The sequence below is a fragment of the Dermacentor silvarum genome, chromosome 11, assembly GCF_013339745.2.
Source record: "Dermacentor silvarum isolate Dsil-2018 chromosome 11, BIME_Dsil_1.4, whole genome shotgun sequence".
NCBI classification, from domain to species: Eukaryota; Metazoa; Arthropoda; class Arachnida; order Ixodida; family Ixodidae; genus Dermacentor; species Dermacentor silvarum.
The window spans coordinates 114,452,132-114,479,885 of NC_051164.1; the positions used below are offsets into that span (position 1 = coordinate 114,452,132).

At 45.2% G+C, this 27,754-nt stretch overlaps 1 protein-coding gene across 12 annotated transcripts in view; it reads right to left on the minus strand.

Annotated features, from left to right (window-relative positions):
- The window catches only part of LOC119433476 (cAMP-dependent protein kinase catalytic subunit 1), a 408,857-nt gene that overhangs the window by 55,398 nt on the left and 325,705 nt on the right, over positions 1–27,754 (minus strand). For 9 of the 12 annotated variants that reach the window (XM_049658854.1, XM_049658858.1, XM_049658853.1 and 6 more), the window contains 4 exons: positions 17,034–17,095; positions 14,081–14,209; positions 11,362–11,460; positions 6,340–6,422 (listed from right to left, as the gene is read on the minus strand). In XM_049658854.1, the coding sequence (XP_049514811.1) occupies positions 6,340–6,422; positions 11,362–11,460; positions 14,081–14,209; positions 17,034–17,095 (373 nt within the window). Of the gene's footprint in view, positions 1–6,339; positions 6,423–11,361; positions 11,461–14,080; positions 14,210–17,033; positions 17,096–20,570; positions 20,631–27,754 lie in introns of all 12 variants that reach the window. The other 3 variants (XM_049658856.1, XM_049658860.1, XM_037700710.2) reach the window with 1 other exon arrangement.

Below are 27,754 nucleotides of genomic sequence, written 5' to 3' on the forward strand. Positions count from 1 at the left end.
GATAAAGCAGCGGCAATCGCTTTCAGAGGCAAAAAGCAGAAAACCATTACGGACTTTTTTTGCAAATAAATGTACCTAGAGGTGCTCTACCTTGTTTTTGTCATCAGATGTGGCTTTCTTTAATCACTTTCGTTAGTTCGAATTTCGGTTAATTCGAACTCGTTAAGTGTCCCCGTGAAATTCGAATTAATGAGCTTTTACTGTAGTCATGGACAAGATACTGCACAATATGCCGGGAACCGCCTGCTATTTAGATGATGTAATCATCGCAGGTGAGAATTACAAGCAGTACTACGAACGAGTGGAGCAAGTACTGCGACGTCTAAGTGAACACAGCATAAAAGTGAACGCTAAGAAATGCAGCTACTTTCAGCAGCGCATCACATACTTGGGGCACGAAATCGACAAGGATGGCTTGCACCCAACGGTGGAAAAAGTAGAAGCCATTAGAAAAGCACCAAGGTCCACTAGCGCGACCCCGCTGAAGGCCTTTTTGGGTTTGATAAACTACTAGGGGAAATTTTTGCCAAATTTGGCCTCGGTCTTGGAACCATTGCACGACTTGCTGCGAAAAGAAATTACGTGGCACTGGTCACGGGAATGTGATGAGGCATTCGGAAGATGCAAAGAAATGTTGACTGATAAAAGTGTGCTGCAACTCTATGATGTAAAAAAGAAATTTGGATTACATGTTATGCATCTGATTATGGGTTAGGTGCAGTGCTATCGCACGTGGTAAATGGTGAGGAAAAGCCAGTTGCTTTTGCTTACTGCCACTGTTCATAGTGAAAGGAGCGCAGGGGGCGAAAATGCCGCGTTTTGCCGCTCTGCCCGCCTAAGCGGCAAAACAGGCGAAAAAACAGGCGGCGAGCCAAATCGGTCTCGGACCGATTTTTTCGCCACGTCGAAGCGGAAACGCGGCGGAAAGTTGTTCCGCTCGACCGGAAGCTGCACTGGCATGTAAACATCCGGTCGTAAAATTGAACATGGCACCAAAAGTGTAGGCTGCAATGCTGATCGACGCGATCAAGAACCACCCCTTCCTCTACGATTGGAGTGGTACTAAAACGTACTGTCAGCAATATTCCCGATAGTATTCAATGTCGTGCAACAGGAGGTGCGGCAACGAAGCTTTAGCATGACCCAACTTCTCGCACTTTTACAACGCCAAGCGAACCCACCACCGCCATTTCTGAGGTGTCCGTGTCTTCCGTTTATTCATTGTTCATTTCTAGAAAACAAGTAGGTAGAAGTATAAAAACCATTTCTTCTTCCACTTCCATGGCAGACAATAGTTAGGCAGATTCCTCGATGGCGCTCCGTAATTCTCCTCGCACGTGCACGGTATGTTGCAGAAGTCGCGGGGTGCTTTTTTCGTTGCAGGGTGCTTTTCTCGTCACGACAATAGATTGGGAGCGTAGGTCTCACGTAGGACGCGCAGGCTTCAGCGAGCCTCAACACAAGGGCCAGCCCGGGTTTTAGCTTTGGTGTCCTGGAGGCGCCGCCAATAATACGAAATGATGAAATGTTATTACAACCTGTAACTAAAAGCTATTAAAGAAATATAATCACGCCTATGCACCAACCTGCGACTAAGCACTACCGTGCCCGTGTGAGGAGAATTACGGAAGGTCAACGAGGAATTTACCGAAGGTCACAGATGACACGCGAAGTTGCGCGAAATGATCCCTTTTGATGACGGGTGGGTCAATGAATGAAGATACCGCTCGAAATGGTGCGATAATGAACGCCACCACGCCGATAAACGTACACAGACTAGATGGATGTGGACGAAAGCGGCAGTGGCGGCTACGGCGGTAGCAATACAAATGTGAACAACTTCGACATGCGCAGAAAAGATTTTCCGGCCACTTTGGCCGTTCCGCCCGCTTGCCGCTTCCCAAGTGTGAACGTAACTTTAGTATTGCGTTTGCGGTAAAAAAATTTCACAAGTACCTCTACGGGCAACCCTCTGATATAATAACCGATCACCAGCCGTTGACAATTTTGTTTGATCCTAAATGGCAGGGCAGTGCAGTTGCCACTGCAAGAGTGCATCACTGGTTGACATTTTTGGCCGACTACAGCTATAGAATCAAACACAAGCCAGGAACAGCCATCCAGCATGCAGACACATTGTCTCGTTTACCACTACCCGACACAGGCAGCAGCGGGGAAACGGGACGCGATGGAGTGCTGAGGGCTGTGCATGACATGATTTGGCATGGATGGCCCAAAGCAGTGTCTGAGGAGCTAAAGCCGTTGTGAATATGCCGGTTGGACCTCAGTGTAGACGACGGGTGCGTTATATGGACAAACGGAGTTGTCATACCGGAGTCATGGCAAAATGGTCTTTTGCACTTGCTGCATGAACAGCACTTGGGAATAACCTGAATGAAAGCATTAGCGATGTCATTAGTATGGTGGCCTGGAATGGACAAGGCCCTCAAAAACATTGTGCACAAATGTGAAATATGCCAGACTGTTCTGCCTGCAGCGTCACCAGTACCTTTGTCATCATGACAAGTATGTCAAAATCCATGGGAACGAGTGCATTTAGATTTCGCCGAAGAAAAAGGGAAGATATTTCTTGTCACTATCGACACATATCCCAAATGGTTGGAAATTAAGATCATGAATGTAACAACCGCCTCGAAGCCGGTGAGGTCATGCGTTCTTTGTTCGCGGTGTATGGCCTTCCTCTGGAGGTAGTGACGGACAACAGGCCGCAGTTTCGAGCCACTCAGTTCAAAGACTTCCTTGAAGCTAATGGTGTGAGGCACACACTGACGCCGCTGTACCACCCGCAGTCTAATGGTGGGGCGGAGTGCGCAGTTCAGACAACTAAAACATTGCAGCCGATCCACGAAGTGAATGCTGATGATGGAGCGAAGCTCCTTGGACGATTACGACTGCTGCTCGAGCTTTCGCTGCGGGGTCTTGCTGCTGTTAGCGGCGTGCTGTTGCTTCTCGTGCTCGTAGCTCGAGGTTAGCTTCGCAGCGTTGCCGTTGGGCTGCCGCATCTCATTCTCGAAGTGTAGGATCAGAGTCACGACGTTTGCGCTTACGTTCGCGCTCCTCCATACTGCAGTGCTAAGTGTGTGCGAACGGTTCTGCGCATGACGTCGGTTTTGGAACGGCGCCGGCGCAGCGCAACACCTGTGCACGGTCGGTATGCGCGCTGCTTGCGCGACGGGGAGCTACGACGATGACGACAACGGACATCGTGAGAGACTAAGGAGCTTCGCTCCTAAAAAGCACTTCTAAACAGGTACTAGAAGACGCAGAAAATGGCACTAATAGAATGCTTCAACACAGACTAGATACTTCGTATTCAGTTATCAACAATGCCTCAGACCTTCACGGGAAGGACACCTGCTGAATTATTTGTATGAAGGAAGCTGCAGACCCGATTGTGGCTGCTGTGCCCAGACGTAAAAGATGCAATGACCTCAAAAAATAAAAACATCTGCTGATATACGCAGAGGTCCGCCGCGAGTGTTTGCTGTGGGTGATGGTGTTGTGGTGCATTCTGTGCGTGGAGGAGTGGTGAATTGGTGGCCCGGAGAAGTGACGCATGTAAAGTCGTCTTTAACATATCTAGTGTACATGCAAAACACAGTGCGGTTCGTGCACGCGGACCACCTGTAACCATCGATCATCGAGCCAAAGGTACGACAGGACCCAGTCGCTGAAGTGGAACTGCCACATGCATCTGACGTCACCGATACTACACCGACGACAGACCAAAGCCCGGAGTCGTCATCACCAGCAACGACTCCACTGTGTCCAGGCAATCACGAGCAGCTGTTACCCTCACGAAGGAGCACAAGGTAGCGGCACCCACCTGATCGCCTAACTTATGACAATTTCTAAAATTGTGTGAAGGAAGTGTTGCGACGTCATCCGTCATGCGATAAGCCATTCACATGTCATTATTGTGGGCTCGCAAACTACTGCTGGTTGCGCATGCGCCGAGACATAACCAGTGCTTATATACGCGCTCGAGTATCGTTGTGTGTTCTCTTCTTGTTGTCGAGTTGAGGCTGCCAGCGTGCGCCTCGATAATGAAGTACGTTCTAACCCGGTCCTGGTGTCAAGCTACAACCTTACGTCGTTCTCTCCAGTAAGCGGACACACAAACTTATTGGTAGATGTTCCCGGTAGTTCCCAGCTGATTGGCTGCAAACCCAAGCGTCGCTTTACACGGACATAGCCGTCAGTCCAGCCCGTGCACGCAATCTAATGCACCATCGCCGATGTAGCCTACTCATACAAACATTCTAAGGGCGAGCTTCCCACAACAAATTGCCACCCGCTGCACATGCCGGCTAGGCCTAACTAGTGCTTTCGCGCCGTTTTGTCACAGTTGGCGACTAAAGTTGCAGTTTGGTGTGAAGTCATAGTACAGGATACGGTTGTATGGTGATGATAATGTCATCGTCAACAGGACAACTAGTGCCATAAAGTAGCGGCTTACAGAAATTAAACAGCGCGAGGTTTAGAGCTGTTTAGTGTGAGGTTTACTGTGAGGTTTAGCGAATTTTCACACTCCAAAGTGGGAGTGCAGGCCTTGCATGATGGCGGACCTTACACTAGTAAATACGGTAGTTACCATTTCATGCCGATTAGCCCGAAATCTGGTGCCACACAATGCTGCTAGTTACTCGTCTGATGCAGTATTTCACAACTCCCATGAACTGTCGGCTATCTGGCAACACACAAGGCTGACCGTGCTGCCGAATAGGCCACCACAACCGCACTGCCACGCTGCCAACTTCCCCCCACACTATCATGCACTCTGTACACACAGCATGATGTGCCTTGGTTGAATGTAGAAGCTTGTGTACTATTGTGCATGCCATTAAGCCACAATGAAATGTGAACAGCAGAGCACAGGCCATTTGGTATAAGGAGGAAAGACACTTCAGTGCTCACTGCGTCGTCTAACTCTTAGTGTAATTCTGTGGTTCTGCATTCTCAATAAACTGGTGCTGACAAGGGCAAACCTGCCAGCCTTAAGAGTTGAATATCACTATAGTGGAAGCCTGAAAATGCAAAAGCTTGGTGAAAAATACTAAAAATAATTTTATTAATTAAAATGTTCACTGTTTTAAAAAATTTGCAGTTTGTTCTTTGAGGACACTGAACAGGCAATCTGTTGCTTCATAGTCGCAGCAAGAATGAGCTGGGCCACAGACAAAAAGATGTTTATGAAGTTTACTTATAAAATATTTTCATAACAGTGGCCAAATTTTCGTTTGTTATTATACATTGCCTGTAGATACAAATAATCAAGCCGGTTTAAAATATTTGGCTCTGAAAAGTCTGTGATTTTATTCTTTTGACATTAGTTTTGGCCTGAACTGGATGCAAAAAAAAAAAAAAAAAAAAAAAGATTGCAAGCTTGTTGCTGTCGACACGACACTCAAAACAAGCTCTAAAAATTATGCATTTAACAATAGAATCTCAAACGTTGGAAGATACGCACCATGATTATAGAAATTAATTTTGTTGTCTCTACTTTTTATAAATGGTTGCCTTTTATAAATAAATGCCTTTTATAAATGGTTCAGATGAAGCTGTGCAACCGTTATAGGCCACGTGGCGCAACAAGTGATAAGAATGAAAAATGAAATGAGTCATTACAATATATGACCACTGCTATCGTGTCCTCCGTCATCGCTCTGCTCATTGCTAGATGCCAGTGTAAAAAATGCCTTTTTGTTGTTATTTAGGAGCGTCTCGTGTACAGTAAAGTGTGTTGTATGAAATCAGTTGTTTAAGCTTGTGAAATGCTATACGACCTGCTGCGACACCACATCTCACAGCATGACAACAGTGAAAATAGATCAGCTTTGACAGCTGCCTTAGAGAAAGAAATCATTTCAGTGATGAAGGCAAGACAGAATAAAATTTCAGTGGTGCACTTTCGGCTTCTGCATCAGCTTTAGTTTACCCAATAACAACATGAAAAAAAAAAGAAAGTGCCAAGAATAAATAACAAGGGTACCTTAATTGACACAAAAGTAAGTCTGCCTATCAAAGTGTCAGTTTTCTTTACCAAGGCACTTTAAGTTTTATTCCCACATGATAAACTAGGCTTAATGTAGGCGATCTAAAGTAGAGAAGCTCAGTTTAATGTAGGCTACCTACCGCAAACTGAAATGGTCAGGTGGCACCAAACTTGCAGAAGAAAGAAAACAAAAACAAAGAAACAGCAACAACAAATCAGAGAGGAACAAACAGGGTTGAGGAAGAAAGAAGGCTACCAAACTTTCAGGGTTTCATACGTGCAGGGTGGGGGGGGGGGGCAGAAGGAATTTATGCAATACTTACGAGAATCTCCCACTTTTCCTTAGATGTGAGAACATCTCGCCTCCAAGCACATACTCCAGTACCATGTACAAGTTTGAGTTGTCCTGCACGTTGGAAGAATGTCACCATGATTACAACCTTCTCAAGCTTCAGAAGAGTTCAACACTCTTCATTTCATTTGAGAGATAGTGCATATTTTGCATATAGAGGGCCAGTCAAATAAAAACTGCAAATTTAAACAAAAATTTATTGAGCAAATGAGAAATACATCATTTTATTGCGATAGCAATTATATGGACACTCAAAAGCAGATTTCTGCCGTCGGCGTCGCCGTCGCCGTGAGGTTCCGTATGACGTCAATGGAGATGAAATCGTCACCGCGCGCCGAACGCTGTATGTGCGAGTGAAAGGGCGCGAGGGGCGCGCGCTTTCACGGGGAGTGAACGCACGGCGAAGAACAAACGCGCGTTCTGCGCCGTGCTCGCTTAAGGGCTGCAGAAGTAGGCGTCTCTTTCCTCCTTTACAATCACCATATATGTAGAGCAAACGCGCCTTCTTCCGACGTGGGGCCGTGGGGGAGGGGGGGAAGGGGGAGGGAAGGGAGGCGACGTTTAGCTGCGGCACCAAGTGCCTATTTATATCAGAGGCTCCGGCAACAGTCACCAACGCCGCACGCATTTTGAGCGAACGCGGGCAAAACGCCGACGGCGTCGACAACAGTTCTGCGTGTTTGCCGGTGCTGCTGCATGTTCAAGTTTATACAGCTGATAAAGCTAATATCAATACTCCGTATAGCTCTCTACAAATTTGCTATCGCAATTGATGCTTCGCCTTTCAGGTGAAACTGCGACAACTTTTTCTTTTTTTTCTATAATATCCCCCATGCCCAAAACAAGTTTTCCAGCACGTGCAAAGTTCCTGAATAATTGTGGGAAAAAATCTTCCGTTGGGCTGCGCGACCAGTCATGCACCACTCGGTGCAAGCTTGTCTGTAAGCTGCAATGCTACCCATCTTGACATTTTCTGAAACTTGAGGATATCGTAAACTATATGGTATGCTGATCCCCGACTTCAAGGAGTAATGGCGAAAATACTTCCAATTTCCCGCTCTCTCGTTCTCTTTTTTTTTTTCAGTAAATCAAGGTTTAAGCTCTCTATAACGTAGAAAAAATACTGAGAAGTGCAAGAACAGCCCAAATAATTTACTATAAGACCTGTTTCTATGAACCAGTTTCGATTTTGGTACCGAGAAGGTGAATGCGTCATCATTTTATTATACACTGGTGTGTTCCATTATTACGATTGCTGCAGCTGCTGCACGTATGAGGTCTGCTAGAAAAGTATCCGACCTTTGGCCAAAGAAATAAAACTTGCATAACTGGAGCGTTGGAAACCTAATCACCCTCAAAGTAATCTCCTTGGGATTCCACACACTTCTCACAGCGGTGCTGCCATTGTTGGAAGCATTCCGAGAAGGCCTCTATCGGAATGAAGTTTATCTCATCTGTTGTTGCAACCATAATGTCCTCTCTTGTCTGAAATCGCGCTCCTTTCAATGGCCTCTTGATTTTGGAAACAGCCAAAAGTCGCAGGGGGCCATATCAGGAGAGTAAGGAGCCTGTAGAACTACAGGAGTCTGGCTTTTCACCAAAAAAAGTCTGAATCAATTGCCAGGAATGTGCAGAAGCATTGTCGTGATGGATGCGCCAATTTCCTGTTGACCACAACTTCGGTCTCTTGTGCTGTGCAGCATCACGTAGGCGACTGGAGGACACCTCTGTAGTACTCTTTGGTGATTGTTTGACCCTGTGGTGCATATTCGTAGCGTACCACACCGCGGGAGTCAAAGAAAGCAGTCGGCATCACTTTGACGTTGCTGCGCACTTGGCGGGCCTTCTTTGGTCTTGGTGACGTGGAATGCTGTTACTGTGACGACTGGGATTTGTTTTCTGGGTCGTACCTGTACACCCAAGACTCGTCACCGGTGATTATGGTGTTGATGAAGTCGGGGTCACTGTTTATTGAATCCAGAATGTCCTGCGAGACTTCAACACAAAGTTGCTTTTGCTCCACCGTGAGCAGCTTCGGCACGAATTTCGCCGCAACTCTCTTCATGGCCAAATCTTCGGTCATAATGGAATGTGCAGAAAAAGTGCTGATGCCCACCTCTTTTGCAATTTCTCGGATAGTCACACGACGGTCCCGCATCACCACAGCGTTCACTTCAGCATATTGATGGCCAACCAGAGCGTGGCTCACTCTCAACCGATGTGCGGCCGTCTTTAAACCGGTTGTACAACTCCTTAATCTGTGTGCTGCTCACAGCATCGTCACCGAAAGCCGTCTGAATCTTCCGAATGGTTTCCATTTGGCTGTCACCCAGTTTCTGGCAAAATTTGATGCAGTAGCGCTGCTCCAGTTGCTCCGTCATTTTCCTTGCAATAAAGAACTGACGAGAGCACTGCGCACAACCTTTCACTCAAACGCTGCATCCCAGCGACTGACGCTATCGGTAGGCGGGAAAAAATTCGTGCATGCGCACGAAGGTTCAAAGTCAGCTGATGCAAGCGCGCTTGTTTCATATCCATCAGGTGTTCGCAAAAAAAAAAAATAATAATAATAATAAGGTCGGATCTCTCTCTAACAGACCTCGTATGTGCTGCCAGGATAAACACATGCAGCACTTTTGTTTGCTATTTAATGAGCATCATAATAAGACCTTACTTTTTTTATGAGCATCATAATGCCTTACTTACTAAGACCTTACAAATTTATCTCCGTGTCATGATGTCTTAATAATGTCGATGCCAAGTCCAGCACTTTAAAACCATCTTAACTATCAAATAAAAATGTGCTACAAGTGTTTCTCCCCTTTCATACTTGCTAAGTGTCATGCTTTCACTTATGAGAAGCGTGCGGTTGAGTATCTACGTCAAAAATGCATGTCGATGCTCCTTTAAGTAAACAAGCGGGGCAATTTCATCCACAGTTACTCGGTGATTTTCCATTATTATTGCATCAGATGCAACAGTCTCTGGCATCACAACTAAATCTGTTTTACCCAGGCAAGGAGCATCTTTTATTTTGTAACGTTTCAACTCCACACGTACAGCTGCTGCTGTGACAAACATGCGTTACCATAATTATTTTATTGCTAACAATTATACGAACACTCCAGGCGAATAAGCCGCCGTTGCTGTGACGTGCCGTGTTAGTCCAAGCATGATAATATTGCGGCCATGCACCACATGCGGTAGGTGCGAGGGAAAGCTTGCGAGTGTGAGCCGTAAAGGCTGGTGGCTTGATGCCGCGGCATCTTCTTAGACGTGCTTTGGGGGAAGAGGGGAGATATGCATGCGTTAGGGGGAATGGGTGGCAGGTCAGTGCGCATCTTCTCTTTCACTTCGGCTGCGGCAGGTAAGCGCAGCCGAGCGCACCCTATTTTGGAGGTAATCTGCGGTAGGTTTGAAGGACTCAAGATAACTTATGGCTTCGTGTGCGCTCTGTTCTCGCATGCCTAGTTAGCACTGAAGCAAGAGGAAGCACGATGGGTAATTCGCTCGCTACTACTGCTGCTTTTCAATGGGCCAGCGTTCCGACAGCAAGTTTCTGCGGTCATCGAGCGAGATGTGTTCGTGTTTGCCTGTGCGTGTGTGACAACGCAGTTGTTAATTTAGTTAGTAAGCGAATGTTTACAGCAGTTTATGCAGCTGATAAAATGACCAACCTTACACTTCGTATGGCTTTCTAATAATTTGCTATCGCAATCAATGCTTCGCCTTTCTAGTGAAACTGCAACATTTTTTCATTCTCTGATGATACTCGAGATTTTACTCCTTCACTTGTGTGAAATCTGTAGCATTATGCTGCCATCTTTATAATCAGAGTATGACAACATCTGTTCAAGCACACTCTTCTGCCACCTACTGAACACAATTTACGCTAGTAGCAACAATGCTGCCAACTTATAGGCCAGTGTAGTATAGCATACGCAAAGTGCCTCTAGCGGCCAGTCGCGCGGCAATTTTGTGTGTATTTGCTGGCTTCTTTAACGCTTGGAAAAACACTTATGTAGCACGTATTGAGAAACAGAAAGCTGTATCGGGATTTTTTCATGTTGCTCTACATCTTCTCATTGACACTTTTAATCTAATTATAATATTTGAGATGTTGATTAATTAATTGAGACCAATTACGTATTTAGACGCAATGCAAAAAATAATCCGAGTGTCTCCAAGCGATGGCAAACATTACCTTGGTTCTGTGCAGCACTGTGGCATTTGCATACTTTTTAAATCTTTGTGCATGATAGTTGGGACACCCTGTATTGGAAGTAAGGGGACTCTCCATTTGCAGATGGCCGAATAAACAATAATTTTTAAAGCTTTTTCATGCAATCTGGCAATTTTCTTTTCTTTTCTTTTTTTTTTTTTGCTTCTTCCCTCATTAGCTATCCTGCTTTTATCCCCCTCCCACATAATCGATTATGAACTGCCTTATGTGGCGGGCACATCCAGTCACAATTGATGTCGGAGTAGCTTCGCAGTATAGCATAGAAGTTGAAATCAAAGCGTTCACGTCGCCCTTAGGATACGTACTGCGCTTGCGGAGCTGTCACTCATAGTGAAAACCATGAACTGTAATTACGAAGGCAGTATAACTTTTCAGTGGAGCAATAAATCGATGCAGACGAGCGAATGCGTGTGCAATACCAAGCTGCCGTGTCACTGCAGCAGACACGGTCAACCGATAACCAGAATCGACCGCAGCGCCATTACTTCGCACGACCACCGCGTGGGCCACATGCTTGCGCTGGCCAATATCCGGAACTGCGAAACTGAGTTGGTTCTAGTAACATTGATCATTAGAGGGTTAAGCATAGTGCCTGGTTTTAAGGGGACCACGTTTAAAAACACACTTAGAAAGAGTGGTGGCCTTGCAATCAAAGTGCCACTTCGAATGGCTTGAGATCGGTTCTTTGTGCATGATTTCTTGGCGCATAAAGGGAAAAAAAAAACTCGTACAATATATATTCCATCTCACCTTGAAGTGGTATGCTAGCTTGACCAAGAATGGGAACTCGACGGCTTGTAATATCCGTTTTTCATTTAGGGTGTGTTCTACTTGTTTTAGCTTCACTACCTGGAAGAGTACAAAAAGCAAACAGAAGAAATATTTGCATGAATGCACAGTGAGAGATTTAAAGCATCATTTCAATCCATGTTACAACAATGAAACTATGCCACAGTCTTATGTAAGATGTATAGATAACCTCGGCACCTTTCCTTCTTCAAGGTACCCACTATATATATATATATATATATATATATATATATATACACACAGTCGACTAACGTTACTCTGACCTTGATGGGTGCGACAAAATTGATCAAATTATCCTGCGAGTTTAATTGAAGAAGAGCCAGCAAAAAGGTCCCCACACACTGCTACTTCATTTGGAGTGTAAAGGGGGTTTATTTGGGTCGTAGAGCGGCAGCAAGAAACGCAGCACCAGCAGGTAGGGCGTAGCCAGAGAGCGAACTGGGTACGAGCCACACGATGGCAACGGGGCTGTTCAGCGTGCCGATCTTCTTCTTCACAGGAGCAACATTTGCCCGATCCTAGCACGCCTCCACATCCACCTAGGTTTTATGGGCTCAAAGTAAAAAAAAAACCAAAATGACAATAACGCTCCCAATGGCATCAAGGTTGAAATGACACTAAAGCTCCTAAACAAATTACAAATCTAACCTGCACCAAATTAAATGAAAGGGAGAAAAAAAAGAGCATGCCTCCAGTTATAAAAAAATTTTTTTAAATGAAACAACCAATGTTTGCCTTTATCGCCGTCTATGTACCGCAACATGTCATTCTCCGCACAGTCCCACTGTGTCCTTTCATATCCTGTATTAATCAAACGACTCCACAGCAATCACAAACGACAAAAGGGATGGTGGTTCATGCATAGATTAACATTTTACTAGTTCGTCCTGCAATACATGCTACTCTTGGGAACACCAAGGACACCCAACGTGACTATCTTTTAATTAGCGTTTGCAATCAAGCACAGACAGCACCGTGCAGTCATTGCCATCCTATACAAGAACTTGGTCTGTTACCATTTTGCGATGACAATGGCAATGACACTGGTTCTGGCCATGAGCTGTTGAAAACACCATGAATGTGGTTTCGTACTGACTACACTGTACAAGCAATTTTTTGACCAATTTTCTTGAGAAAAATGGGCATTTTAAATGAGTAAATGTGGTAATCATTCATTGCGAGCTGCTTTTGTTGCGTTAAAATCGCCCCAAGGCAGGCTGAAAATAGGTGTTTTCGGAGGTAGATAACATGTCTTCAACGCATTCAACCCCTAGCGCTGCCATGATGGACACTGCAGCCACTGGGGTCCCCATTTGGATGAGGTGCGTTCATGATAGTCACTCAAGTTAGAATTGTCCAGTGACGGCCAATTTCAGGGCCGAAATAAGTAAATATTTCGCCAGCTGGGTCCTTCGGTCGAGATCATATCAACCGAAAAATTGACCTATTGAGTGGATCATATCAACCTGAAGTCGAATTAACAAAAGTCTACTGTACTATCAAATGGTGGAGAAAAGGTTGGCAGGTAGTGAACCATGACATACATCGACGGTGGCAACCGTCATGACATTGGCCAGACGTCCAAACTTCGAAGTGATGCGACGTCGATGAGTGGCTCAACCACTATCAGCGGGTGAGCCGATCCAACGGTTGGAATGCCGCTAGCCAGTTGTCTAACGTGGGGTTGTCCCTTGATTTCACTGCGTTGGTATGGTTGCAGGGCCGAAATAAGGAAATATTTCGCCAGCTGGGTCCTTCGGTCGAGATCATATCAACCGAAAAATTGACCTATTGAGTGGATCATATCAACCTGAAGTCGAATTAACAAAAGTCTACTGTACTATCAAATGGTGGAGAAAAGGTTGGCAGGTAGTGAACCATGACATACATCGACGGTGGCAACCGTCATGACATTGGCCAGACGTCCAAACTTCGAAGTGATGCGACGTCGATGAGTGGCTCAACCACTATCAGCGGGTGAGCCGATCCAACGGTTGGAATGCCGCTAGCCAGTTGTCTAACGTGGGGTTGTCCCTTGATTTCACTGCGTTGGTATGGTTGGAGAACCATGAAAAAACTTTGACAACCTGGGAACTATTTGTGGAGGAAATTAAGAAATGTTTTCGAGACCCAGCAACTAAGAAGAAATGTGCAGAGCAGATGTCGCAGAGGGCTCAAGTCACCCGGGAGACTTGCAGAACGTACATTGAAGAGATACTGAAGTTGTGCAAGTCGGTGGATGCCAACATGGCGGAAGAAGACAAGGTGGGTCATATTCTCAAAGGTATTGCCGAGGATGTTTATCACTTCCTCATCGGCAAGGAGAGTCTGGAATCAGTGGCTGACATGAATAATCACTGTTGAACCTTCGAGGCTCTTAAAACACATTTCAACATGAAAAATGTCAATGATGAATGGGAATTCTATGATGTGAAGATGTACACGAGGCCTTTCTTTGTCAGTATCGAGAAATGCTGCTGCAAATTCCCAGAAAAAGCAGCAATGAAGAGTTGCCAATATTGTCATCAGTGTTTTTCTATGTCTGTCTTTTTTACTGAGGGAATCCTTTTAGCAACAATTATGCCCTTCATTCAGAGAACAGCAACTAGGCCAACAAGTCCTTTTTGTGAGTGGAGTTGGTGACCTGCTGCCCACGTACCTTTTGTTTATCTAGTATTTTCATGGCATAATAGTCCTTGTGCTGTTTGTGCTGGACGAGCATCACCCGCCCAAAGGAGCCAGTCCCTAGTGTCTTGATCCGGTCAAAGTCCTCCAGGCAGGCTGTGTTCTGCGAGTCAACAGAGCAGTCATGTCAATGTAATCACATACTAGTTCCAGTGCTGCATAAGTGAGGCTTCTGCTTGAGTCGTTAAAAACCCTGGTAAAGTCACTGCACCTCAACTTGTCCAGTAATTGGTTCGAGATGCACACCAGTGTTTTCTGCCAAATATGATCAAGTGCCGTGCTAACAATGAATGCTCTTTCATGTGTTAAAATGCTATTTTACAATAAAACTGAAGGAATACTTGAAATGCATGTTTTGCATGACTTTCAATCAGCAGGAAAGTGGGAACACAATCGCCAAAGTGAAAACCAGTGAAAGTAAATTTTATGAAGGGGACATGAAATTAGCTGACTGGCTTGTTTGTGCTCGAACTTCACAAAGAGACGGTATTTTGCAGTGCATATTATTTATTATTGTTTGGATTCATTATATGCCTCTATTGTTTGAAATAAATCAGCAGTGCACATTGTCTGTGCAATGCAAAACCACAAGTTGTTTCCTAGAAAGGAGCAATGATACTGTACCTGACCATTATGGCAAGACACAGAGTGCGATGTGACAGTGACATATGGTACAACAACTCGAATACGGAGAAAATCTACACTTTCTATCCACCGTCACCACAGGCAACATGTACACATATATTCATTCTGGAGGGCAAGATGGGGAAGTACTGCATCTAAACATGGTATTAAATGCACTGCAAAATGGCATCTGTGAGAAACTGAAGCAGGAATGAGTTTAGCAGAAAGATCCAATTATACCAGGCTCCCTTATTTACACAAAATTCAGTACTTTCAATATGTGCACTGCAGTAGAAGTGATATATCAAGCCAATTTTTCTGCCAACAAAGAAAATTGTTCCAACTCTAAGAATACAACACCCATACAATATGCAACATGTGATGTGCAATAGTTCAATTCACCACTTTTAGAAATTAATTTTACTTATTTCTACCCTGCTAGTAACAAGTTCTTTTACAATCGCACCCAAGTAGTGACAACTCTATTGCATATTTCCTGTGTTGTTGCACCCATAAAGAACATGGGAACACAATGAGCAAACTGAAAGTACTGTTCCAGAGTTCATAAAAGTCATTCACACTAGCACAGGATTAACTGCCATTGCAAAAACATTGACACAGGTATTATAAATACAATTTACATTCATCTTGAATTACTATAGCTGCAATCATAACAAGCGCTTTTGGTGTGTCATTTTGACAGCTCTGAAGAAAGTGTTTTCAGTATTCATTTTTTTCCCTAAAGGAACATAACATTATTGCTTTTAAAAGAACACTAGACCACAAAGGCCACTTTTGAAAATGATAAATAAGCATGTTTAGTCGCATGACAATGCTATCATTAACATAATAGCCAAATATTTTTGTGCACACAAGAGCCAGCACTTTGTTGAAAAGGCAATCTGCTCCTTCCCTCCACTTTCTGAAATTCCCGCCACTTTCCGTGTACACTGCTACCACATACATAAATGCTAAGGCTATCGGCTTGATTTTTATGGACATTGCGATTAAGCAGTTCCTCCAATAAAAGAACAAAATTGGAGAAACCTCATCACTTATAAGTCAGTGGCACCATCTTGTGGAGAGCAACAATGCTGCTGTGCCTGTATTATGGCCTCCAACATCGGGAAGTGTGACAGAGGGTCGTGCCATCCAATATTGGAGGCCAAGCTGGTAGCAGAACTCTGTGCAATTTTCAGAGGAGCATGGAAGGTGTTGTTCTGCATGGGCACAGCAGCACTGCTTAGAGTGCCATGGGAATGACAAAAATGAGAAGGCTGCAAGAGGGTATGGCAGTTGCAGCATTTTGATTGCGGATTAAAACTCCACTCATACAAAGCAACAACTTTGGCTGGAAATGATTTGCGAGATGCCCCATAATACCAAAATGATTTGTAGAGCCCCTGTATGTCCAATAATTTCAGTCAAACTTCAGTGAGGAACTTAAAATAGGCCACAGACATCTTGCAAAAGTATCATAGTGAATTCCCAGAGAAAATGCTTTGAAATGCTATGACATTTACAGTGTAATTTTGTCCCACAACAAAATCAAAACCACACTTGTGGATACTTGCTTTTTAAAATAGTGTGTGCCAGACTCTCTACTGCCAGGAACACTATTCAAGTTCACAACATTTCTAACAAGAAAGCACTGAACACACCACATTAGGCAAAGACAACTACACAAATAAATGATGCCCATTAATTTCTGTTGTGGGTAAACTTGTATCTCAAAAGGTGTTACATATTTAATCGTGAATAAGTATTTGTTGCAAGGTGCCATTACCCTCATGTATGTCCATATTTTTTAACAATGTTTCGAGCAAGTGCTTTGAAATTTTTCTCCGTGATGGGCACACGAAGTTGGCCCTTCCTTTCATGCATCACATGTTAAGGATGAGAAATGTGGCCCCAGCACTGCTCCCAAGAAATTTGTGAAATCACTTATTGTTAATTTAACACTTTGGTCATTTTCACAAATAACCCTGACATATAATGCATGGCGAACCCTAATGTCCCTATCTACATCTAACACAATACCTTCAATAAATTTCTGATTTGAAGCTATGCATAAAATAAGGTACGTAAATATGCTTTATATAGAATTCGACAATAAAGACAACAGTGAAAGTAAGTGCTTTAAGGTGTCAGTGACACAGCAAAGTGGTCTGTGCTGGATTAAACTATGAGTGGTGAACAAAAATTTTCTTGCCATGTGCTTTATTTACTGAAGCAAATAGAGAGATACGTTTGAAAAATCTGTTTAATTAAATTGGCGGTTGCAATACAACAGTTCCACTCACCGAACTAGGACTGGTCCATTTTTGTTCAAAGGACTTCCTGGCCTCTTCAAGGAACCTCTCAACTATAGGAAAAAGAGAAAGAAATGACAATACATGAATCAGAATATTTGGCCTACAAATGGTTTTAGCAGTGAAATTCAGGGTACACATACGACTACAAAGGCTTAAAACTGGAAATGTTTATGAAGTGCAAGATAGAATGTGGTAAACGGAAGCTACAATACTTTACCAAAGTACTTAATAAAAGTGAAGCAATTCGTTTACAGCATTAGTTGTTTTGTAGTATTAGAGAAACACAAGAAAAAAAAATCAGCACCAAATCAGATTCTACTTGTTTACTAAACATATGCATTGAGTAACAAGGGAGTCCTGAAAGCCTGCTCATGCCAAGGGTTGTGTAATATTGCAGTTATTGTAGAAGTTATAATAGACCAATTTGTGTTCAAAAATTTCTTAAACTCTAAACAACCCTACATTATTGAGTGGCCGATGGATGCATTTTTGCGTGCAATGGCTCATTTTTGGCATGCTGTAAAATTTGATATTCTTTTTTACCTGTATAACTAAGCATTATGCCATGCTCGTACTCAGGTAACTATTAATAGCTTGCTCCACACAGGTTGGCACAAATTTACAAAAATTAATTGCACTAGGCAAGTTCAGACACACTTAGAGAATGTGGCCAAATAAATGGAATACGACTTAACTATGTGCTGCACGTGGGCTTCTACACTGCTCTCTACACAACCAAACAATGGCATGAGCTCAAATTATACTGCAAGATCCAAGAAAGACTGAATTTCACAATAAGATGGAGGCTTGAAGTTGATAACAGTGGCCGAACAAAGAATGCAGTTGGAGCAAACATTTCCACAAGTCATTTTGTCAAAGCATTGGCTTTAACGACATTCCTTGTTCGACCACTGCAATTATACTGGGAGAACAGTGTGGCCACTTGTAATGTTGCAGCTTAAGCCATATCACTACTGCCAAAGTATTCATTCCTTGAAACTTTCTAGTTCATAGCCATATAATGCAACTCTCGCAATATCACATCAAATGTGGAGAACAGCAAGTTCTTCAACTTATGAAAGAAGATGTTTACTGGCACTTGTAAACACCCCAGGAGATGGCGTTAATCCTGAGGCACCACTTGCTAAGACTTCACATTTGGTACTGCCAAGCTGTTGTAAATGTTTACTAATGGGATGCTCCCAAATCATATTGTTAACAATGCAATGACCAGGTAGCACTCACAATGTCAAGTCTTTACCTAGCAGCAAAGAAGCACAGAAGTACTGCATATATAAACACAAAATAAAAGAGTAACTTCAAAAATCTAGAAGGCCTTGCACAGGCTGCCTCGAGTTATTCTTACTGCGAGAATAAAAGTAACACACCAGCAATTTCCCCCCCCCCCCCCCCCTTATCTTGTACATTACAGTTTTGTGATCAATGCATACAGCAGCAGTGCTCACGAGCCCAAATTGGGATTTGAGCATTATAGGAAATCCACCTACACTCTGCTAAAAGTGCTGGCACAGTTTTCAGGGTACATGCCCAACTTCTTGATTTCTGTTGTGAGCTCAATGGTATCATGAGCACTACCTTGAAATTATATGATCCAATTGCAAAGCACACATAATTTTTGTGTGCTGCCTTCTTTTTCTTAAAGATAGATCCTGCTAACAACACCCCATGAATGTACTCACCTCCAAAGTTCCCCTGGCACACCTAAAGCTAAACGTCGAGGAAGGCTGAGCTAAAGTAAATACCTTCAGCACTTAACATGAAGCAATAACACTTTTTTCAGTGAGCCCAAAAATGTTAATTATATAACGAGTAGTTGACAAAACACCAGGCAAAGAAGCATTCCTTATTAAAATTGTTGGCAAGCTGTCAATGACCGATTAATTTGTCCGACTGCATGACTAAAGGCATGCAAGTGACTACAAAGCTGCCCTTAATATTTTGCAAGCATTAAACAACAAAATGCCATTCAAGCGGATGAGAATATTTGCATAATGAGCATATAGTTTTTTGCATGCTTGCACATGTGTAAAAATGTCCCTTGAGATGACTGCAGTACTGAGCATCAGTAAAGAGCACGAATGCAGGTTCATGCTTCTTCATGTTCATGTCCTGCAACTAACATTTATGCAATTTATGCACCCAAGGCAAGTCTATGCAAGTGAACCATTTTCCTGTAATCGAAACCATATTAAATAACCGCACCCAATGAATGCAGCACCTTAAGAACAGTGGATAACATGAGGCTTTTCTACCAGCTCTCTGAACATACCCTTCGTATTAACAAGTAGAGTAAGCAGTGCTTTTTTGTCTGCACAGTCCTGAATAGTTCACAAAAAATATTAATTTGTTAGATAATCCAATTTAGGTTTGGCACAATCAAAGCACAGGGTCCAAGGGTACACCCACAAGAATGAGCTTCTCAAGCCCTGCAGCTGTAATGACGTGTGCATCTGCAGGTAAGTGTACTTGGTACTACTCAAGATGTGGCGAGTGAATTCTGCAATGGAGTACTTTGGACATGGCAAGGAAAACCACCAAGCAATCTGTGCAAAGTGCAATGCAGGTGGGCATGCAAGAGCAATGAAATGCAACGGTCTTTATAGCTGCAAACCACACCCATAACTGCTCCAAGAATAATGCTGCTCCTGAACTAGGCTCTCGATATGCATGCCATGTCACAGCTTTCTAAACAATTAGTAGAACAATGTTGAGATTAAAGTAAACGTGACTCTCCACAGTAGTCCTCATTTTTACATAAACTAAAGCAAATGAAATATGATGAAAAAGAAGTGAAAGCAAGCATTCTTGATGCATACCAGTAATGACTGACTTGAGTGTGCACTGATAATGGCAGCGACATTTTGACCAATTAGAAGTGACTAAGTTTATGGTTTATGTAGGTGCCTGTGGACAGCACTAAGTTTAAGTTTATGTAGGTGTTTAAGTTTATGTAGGAGTTTAAGTTTATGTAGGTGCCTGTGGACAGCACCTACATACATAAGCCTTTTGCTCTCTGATACTGTTACCGAGTGCTACCGATCTATATTTTCACACTAAGGTGGGCTATCACGCTGGCCTCCAATGACATTCAGCGGCATTTTATGTCTGGAAACATCAATATTCTTTTTTTAGGAGAACTATAATGTGTTTCTCTCTTTATTACTACTCCTACCTTTCCCTCAGTGAAGTACCACAATCACCAGTACCTAGCTGATGCAGCCAAGCTTAGCAGAGACTTACGATTCAACTGAAAGGAGTATAACTGATGCTTCAAGCACTGTGCAGACCCAAGAAAGCTTTCCAAAGGCAAAAAGTCCTCTGATAATTGGGAGGCATGAAGCAGCTGGGAGCTACTGGAATATGAAACGGTAGACAGCGCTTTTTCTCATAGCCAAGAGCCAGCCAACGTATGTTAGTACAAGAGTGGCAAGGCGGGCGGGTATGGGGTGCGGAAAGTGCAAAAGGCAGCTGCCGGACGCAGTGAGGGGGCAGGCAGCAGCCCACCTGACACGATGCCACTGCTCTTGAATGGAGCGGGCTTTGATTGCGTTGGCGTGGCGCCCCCTACAAAGGGACAGACACAGGATGTGACATGGGGAAAACAACTGCTGGTTCCACACACACACACACACACACACATACACAACAATCTGGCATTGCATGTTTGCACGCAAAGTGTGGGAGGGTGCGGGAAGTGTCCACAATGTAGGAAACACCAAGGGGGTCACAGATGCTGTCCAGGATGCTAAAAAATGTTTTTTTTTTTTTTTTTCATTCTTCATTCAACTTGTTGGGACATGGTATGTAGAATTATAGCGGACACTGGATCATATGGTGGCGCTTCTGATGTATGACTAGTACTGAAGAGCAAGCTCTCTTGTCCTCAATATCTACAGCATTGGTATGCGCCATAAAAGCACTACGACATGGCTAATCAGCACAGCCCTGATAGCTTTTGTGGCAATGAGGGTAGTTGCTACCCTTACCATATCTTGTCCTGGAAGTACGGAAGTCACTGATTACTTGATTTTGCAACTGGTTTCAGCACAGCCCTGATAGCTTTTGTGGCAATGAGGGTAGTTGCTACCCTTACTATATCTTGTCCTGGAAGTACGGAAGTCAGTGATTACTTGATTTTGCAACTGGTTACATCGCACGTGGGCTGAAACACAAGCAACTAGTATGCGGCCATCTTCAGACACACATCCAGCTCTCGCAGATGACAGAGCCGTGCCGCGCGTCGGATGGAGTATATACGACGACGAGCTAACGTAGTGTACAGGCGCGTCGGTGTCATCTGTCGAGGAGGGCCGGGGAGGACGAGGGCACGGGAGCATGCAGCGGCGTTTTCATCCGAGCCCTAGCCGAGAAACCGAGCTCCAAGCCAAGAATAGGCGAGCCGGCGAGAGGCGCGACTGCGCGAAGAGAGTTATAACGGGAACACACACGGCACCCTGGCGGCGCCGCGTTGGAGCGATCCGGCCGAGAGACCGGGCAACACGAGAAGCGAACAAAGAGTGGGACAACACAGCGATGGCGACACCGGCGCGGCAGCGCTGTCTCGAGTGACGCGTGGCACGAAGGCCCGCGACGACGCATCCGCTGGATTTTTACTGCGTCGAGAAAGACGCCGCTGTGTGGGCGGGCGTACCACGGACGGTCACCTCAAGGTCGCAGGTTCGAAACCACGTGTCAGCGACAAAGGGCATATCGCTCGCTTTTCGGTGTGTACACATGTGTTTTGCAATGCTTCCAGTGCCGCAGCGACGGTAAAACCAGTAAAACTGGCTACGTTGGCGGCGCTCTCAGCGTCAAACGGAGATGACGTCGGCGCGCACTGCCATTAGGGTCGCGCCGGAAGAGGCTTGCCCATTAAACCCATCCAACCACATGTTTACACCACGACATAGCGGGAAAATGGGTTGCGGGGCACGAGCAACAGGGATGGAAATGTTTGAGGAAAGGCGATTGTCTGCTTGGTTAAAAGAGCTGCCTGCTCAGTTTAATCCAACAGTTCTACCAACTAGTGCAGCCGGCTGGGTCAGCTCATTCCACGCTCTCTTTCAAGAGACTGCCAAGGCGCCACATTTTCGTGGCGGAGAGTAGATCAGTCTCGGAAGGAATGCGCGTCTGACTGGCACCTTGCCGACCGCGAACTGAACACATGAACTCGGACCGCACAACAAATGCAGAGCAATTCTCGTCTGGTGCAAGGAAAGTAAACAACGGTATGTGTTAACAGAGTAGCACATAAACAAAGCGTGGTTTCTCTTAACCACCCAGGGGTTTTCCCGTTGCACAGCAACATTACACAGGAACTGTGGTGGAAGGCCATGGTCAAAGTCGAAACCAATTTAATGAAACTTATGTAGACTGCGACAAAAACTAGAAAACAAACAAAAAACGTGCACTGCCTTTAAGCGGCGAAAGTCAGCGAGCAGCGGAGTGCCAAGGTCGATCCACATAGGTCGCGAAGCTTCGGGCGAAAAGCGGTTCAGAACCAATTGTCACCGACATCAGCAAGGGTGGTTATGGGAGCAGCGATTGAAGCGCGACTATGTTTGGAGGGAATAAACACTGGGAAAGAAAAAGGCGTTTTTTAATTAAAGCGAGACACAGATTCATTCAACGAAAATAAAATTCCTAATCAATTTTATATACGCATGGCGAGAAAAGAACAGACAACTTTATTTTACTTGATCATTATCAATAAATATCTCTTTTGAGCTCCCCCCGTAAGAGCGCCCACCGATAGCGGCGGGCGTTGACGCCGCTATCACTTGCAATGTAATGCAGCTGTTGGAGTGCATGGAAAGGCGCGCTCCTAAAGTTCACCTGTTACAATACGCCCCCTCTCACATATTGTGTTGTTTTGCATGTCGACGTTTGTCTGAATTAGGTGACGCGGGTAGTTTTATTTTCTTAACCTGTGCAGTCAAAAGTAGTGAGTTGCGACCGTCAGATACTTGTTTACTTTAGTTGTTTTCGTGCGACAGCGCTGGCCGAGGAGCTTGGCATCCGACGAAAGGACGAGCACTCTACGCAATCTACGCGCAAAGCGTTCGTCGGCCTCCAAAGGAAGTATGTTCTGTGCAGCGATGCGATTTCGACACCCGTACGGCTGACTTTTTCCTGCATCGCATTCCGCGCCGAAAGCTCGGAACGCCCATCTAGTCGAATGGCGGGGCATTTGAATATACAGCTCTAATCAACGTTTATAGATACTTTCTATAAACGTTGGCTCTAATGGCAGGCCTCCGAAAACAAATTTCGCGCCTATGAGAACAAAATGACGTCACTTCTGTTTTTAAAATAAAATAAAATGCCTAATAATTATAATAATATGACACCCATGATAATTAAATTATGGGGTTTTACGTGCCAAAACCACGATATGATTATGAGGCACGCCGTAGTGGGGGACTCCGGAAATTTGGACCACCTGGGGTTCTTTAACGTGCGCCTAAATCTAAGTACACGGGCGTTTTCGCATTTCGCCCCCATCGAAATGCGGCCGCCGTGGCCGGGATTCGATCCCGCGACCTCGTGCTCAGCAGCCCAACACCATAGCCACTGAGCAACCACGGCGGGTCGCGAGTATAGTGCATCCCTCCAACCCCGTTATTTCACATCTTGAATTAAAGCTCCAACCTCACTTCAGTGGCGCGGGCTGACCCGCGTCGCAAGCACGTGCTACCATGCCATACACGTACACGAGTTGCTATAGGAAGTGCCTACACGCTAACGCGCATTAAGAAGGCAGAAAATATCCACTGAAGCTGTGGTGTGGCTTCGTGTATCGCATCTGTCAAGTGTGCACTGCGCGCTCCCAAAACTCGTGTTCGGATCGGAATCAGCATATGTGGAAGGAGAAATTCGCGCTATACTTTCTTTGAATTTATTCATTGGTCACCTACATTTCGCACGAGGACATTACAGTAGAGCGTTTACAAAAAAAAAAAAAAAAAAAAAAAAAAAAAAAAAAACATTCGGTCAGCACCAAGTGAGACAGTGCATTGTATCGAAGTGCTACAGATGTCAAATACGTTCATCATGGATCATAACCTTTCGTTCCGGTTCTGCAAACGCTTCATAAAAGCTGCTGCTGGGGGAAAAAAAAAAAGAGGGGGAGAGAGCAACCACATGGCTTAGTACTCTACATATACTAAACTTGCCGATGGCTCCGAACGGGCTCAGCTATGCTAGTTGTGCTCCTCAAAGTAAGGCTTCGTAGCAAGTGCGCGCAAGCACAAGTGGTAGGAGGCGGCCGTCTCGTTCTTACGTACACCCGGCGACAAACGTTTACGGACCAAGGGATCTCAGAAAGCGTTCCATTCCCGAGCAGCCTGTAGCAGTGGCCAGTAAAAGTGTACATACGACAGTGCTGCTAGCATATTCTAGTCACGGCCCGAAATGCTAATACTAGGCTGCGTTGTGAGGCTGCGGAGATATACAGCTTTTCCTCAGATTTCATGGTCCGTAATATTTTGTACGTACCAGCACACACATGGAAAGCCAACGAAAGAAAGCTTTCCGCCGAGCTCACGTCGCATCACCGCACTGAACGAGAGGTGAGGAGCAGCAGCCGAGAAAAGTCGCTGTCCAAGTGCGCGAACGGGCTGTCCACGCGCGCTCCCGTGGCGCACCTAGGGAGCCGCAACCAAAGGGCGCCCGAGGAAGACCGCGCCAAGCGAGAAAAGGAAAAGCGCGCCCGCAACTGCGCGCCGCACCGAACTTTGATTGGACGGCCTCTGCGCCCGTCATGCTCTCAACAGAATGCGCTGGTGGCGGGACCCCCTTTTATCCTGCGCCACAGCCTGGAGGCGCGACTACAGCTCAGTTCGTGTGGCTCCGAAAGTGCAGATGCAAAGTCCGACTTTCACTATCGTAGCGTATATATAAAATCCCCCGTGCTCCGTTATCCGGATACTTCGTCATAGCCATCACTCGTCACAACATCGCACCTTTCACTTGCCATTCCACCCCCTCCTCTCTCGCCACATGTCGCTTTTACCCGAGCACGAAGATCGCCATTACGCGACGAGGCGCGCGAAGGAGAAACCGAGGCGCACACAGCTCTGTAATAATGCAGCCAAACTACCTGCACGACCTTCAATGCGTCTAAATTAGGCAACGTAAATCCACTTCCTCGAAACAATTTTCGCGACACGTGATTCGAACGTGCACGTTCACTAGCGGCCGAGCCGGCTTTCGTACGTGTATCATCAGAGAAAAACCCGCGCGCCGCTAAAATGTCGGTTTAATAATCGGCGTTTGAACGAGTTTTCAGTGGAATACTGGCTGGATACATAACGTTTACTGGAGTTCGCTTCAAACAAATACAATACGCGGTGTCCTACGCTTGCATTCTTGAGATTATTCTTTAACTCAATTTCGTTACATGGCGATAATGACTAACATCTGAAAGATAATTGACTGTCTCAATCCGCCTCATTCAAGACGATAAAACACATGGAATACCGAGCACAAGTTACCGACGGTATCCAAGCTTTATATTATTGTTCACATTTACCGAAATTAAACAAGAATCTATTCAATAGAAAGTTCTGCAATACGTTCACGTCCTCAAGGTAAACACATACTTACCCTATATGAAGATCTCAATAAATGATTCAGCCTACGAAAAGTAAGAAGGCCACCGGGGCGGCGCTCGAGATGCCTGAAAGCCGAGACAAATGCTCTCAAACCCACCGTGGTACTCTGAACAAAAGCAACGGGTTGGATAACTGGCATTACTATCGGCCCGAAAAGCAAGAATGACACCAATGCATACTTGAGATGTAAGTGGTGCATGTTCAAAGAGCTTGCGCGAAGCAAGGTGGTCAAAGTTGATCCGGAGTCCTACAGTTTACTGCGTTTTTACAGTTTACAGTTTACTGCAGTTTACTGCATTTGAGACCTAAAGTTCAGTCTATTGTAAAATATTTTTCATGGGGTCTGAAATACGGGAACGCGGTGTCAGGCGATCGCAGGGTCCGAAAGCTGTCTATACATGGAAATGTAGAGCGAACCGCCTCACAAAGACGTTGGTGCGAGGTTCGATTCACTGACGAGGACGAAATAACCATAACGTTTTCTTTCCGAGAAAACCGTGTATATATAGGTTTCGCTTGTATAGATCTTGGTTCCACTGTTAGGTGCATGGCCGTGGAACTGATTTTCCATAACAATGTCGAGCAGTCTACCCAGAGTGGAAGAGCGCATGAATCATGCAAAACCATGACACGGTGTCAGAAATCCCGCGAAGCCAAGCCGCAATGAAGCGCGCGCGCGCGAACAGTCGCCAACAGGTGCCGCAGTGTCGTCGAACAATCAATCACTGAATCCGGGTGCCTCGAAAAACCACAATGCGCTGTTCTGCCGCAGACAGAGCGGGGCGCGTCGTTGTGCACGTCGGACGGGACACCTGACACGGCACTCGCGCGGCGCGATTTCTGCACGGCCCTGAATTCCGTCGTAATAGCTTTTTCAAAGCGAATATTGCAAAGCGCGATATCAGTGGGGCAGGTGAGCATCCACGCGTCACCACTGCTCAGCAACGCCCGCACAGCTCGAAGAACTATATCAGCTTGACATATATAGTTCCCATCAGCCACCAATCAGCCAAATCCACTTCAGAACATAGTCCTTTCGTGGAGATATTCAATTACCCATATGTCTTCCGTCAGCCGAACCCACCATATATATATATATTACTTCTTCACCTCATTACCTGACCTAGTGCTGCCGCTCGTGACTGCATTTCCCTTTGTTTTAGCACCCATTTCGTTCCTCTCAAAGGTGACTGCTCGCCCTGTTCAACGCATTGCATCGTCAGCGTCGCTATGCTTCCTCTATCTCAATCAGAATATCCGCCACTCGCGTTTAACTGCTATCCCCTGTGCCTGTGCTTCAAGTTATTCGCCTAAATTTACTGTTCTTGTTGTTCGGCTAGTTCACATACGTTCTCTTGGTGTATCTTCATATCTGCGCTTTCTTGCATTACTTTAAACTGCCTGATGCGCGGTTTAAAGTGCCTGATGCGCATTTGTATACGCAACAGATGCCGCATTACCGTCGTGGCGGCGCTCAGCCACACCGTACACGGTAAACTAGGCAAAACACGGCAGACGCGTCAGCAAATGAGAGTCGCGCACCTTCACTGGTGTAGGTCCATGCTCGGTAAAACAAAACAAAAAGGGCGAGTTATAATTCGAGTCACTACGCGAGCGGGCACACGAACAAGGACGCATCGTATCGTTGCGCTGCCTCATTTCGTAGACCTGCTGAGGCTTCGCCAGTTCCCACACGTACTACGCACAGATATAGAGAAAGAATAGGTGGGGTAGTGTTTCCCGGTATCTCGCAATAGTTGTGGGGAAAACAATTTTCCGCTACAACGCCGCGCTTTCTCCTACTATATAGATTCACCACGAGTGTTGCCTCAGCTCTGCCTTTTTATTTCAAAACAACGGAAACACAAAATGCGTGTTAAAAGCGATCGCAACGCACAGTGCGAACGCCACGGCACGAGCTGCTGGCACCTGCCGTGGGACGGTGGCCTGAAAGAGTGTCGCAAGGACTTGAGCAAGGTCTGCAATCAACTGCACTAACCGCATGCCTTGGAACTGCACGCAACATACCTCAGAGCGACATATACAAAACGGACAACTTCCTTGTTCTATTCT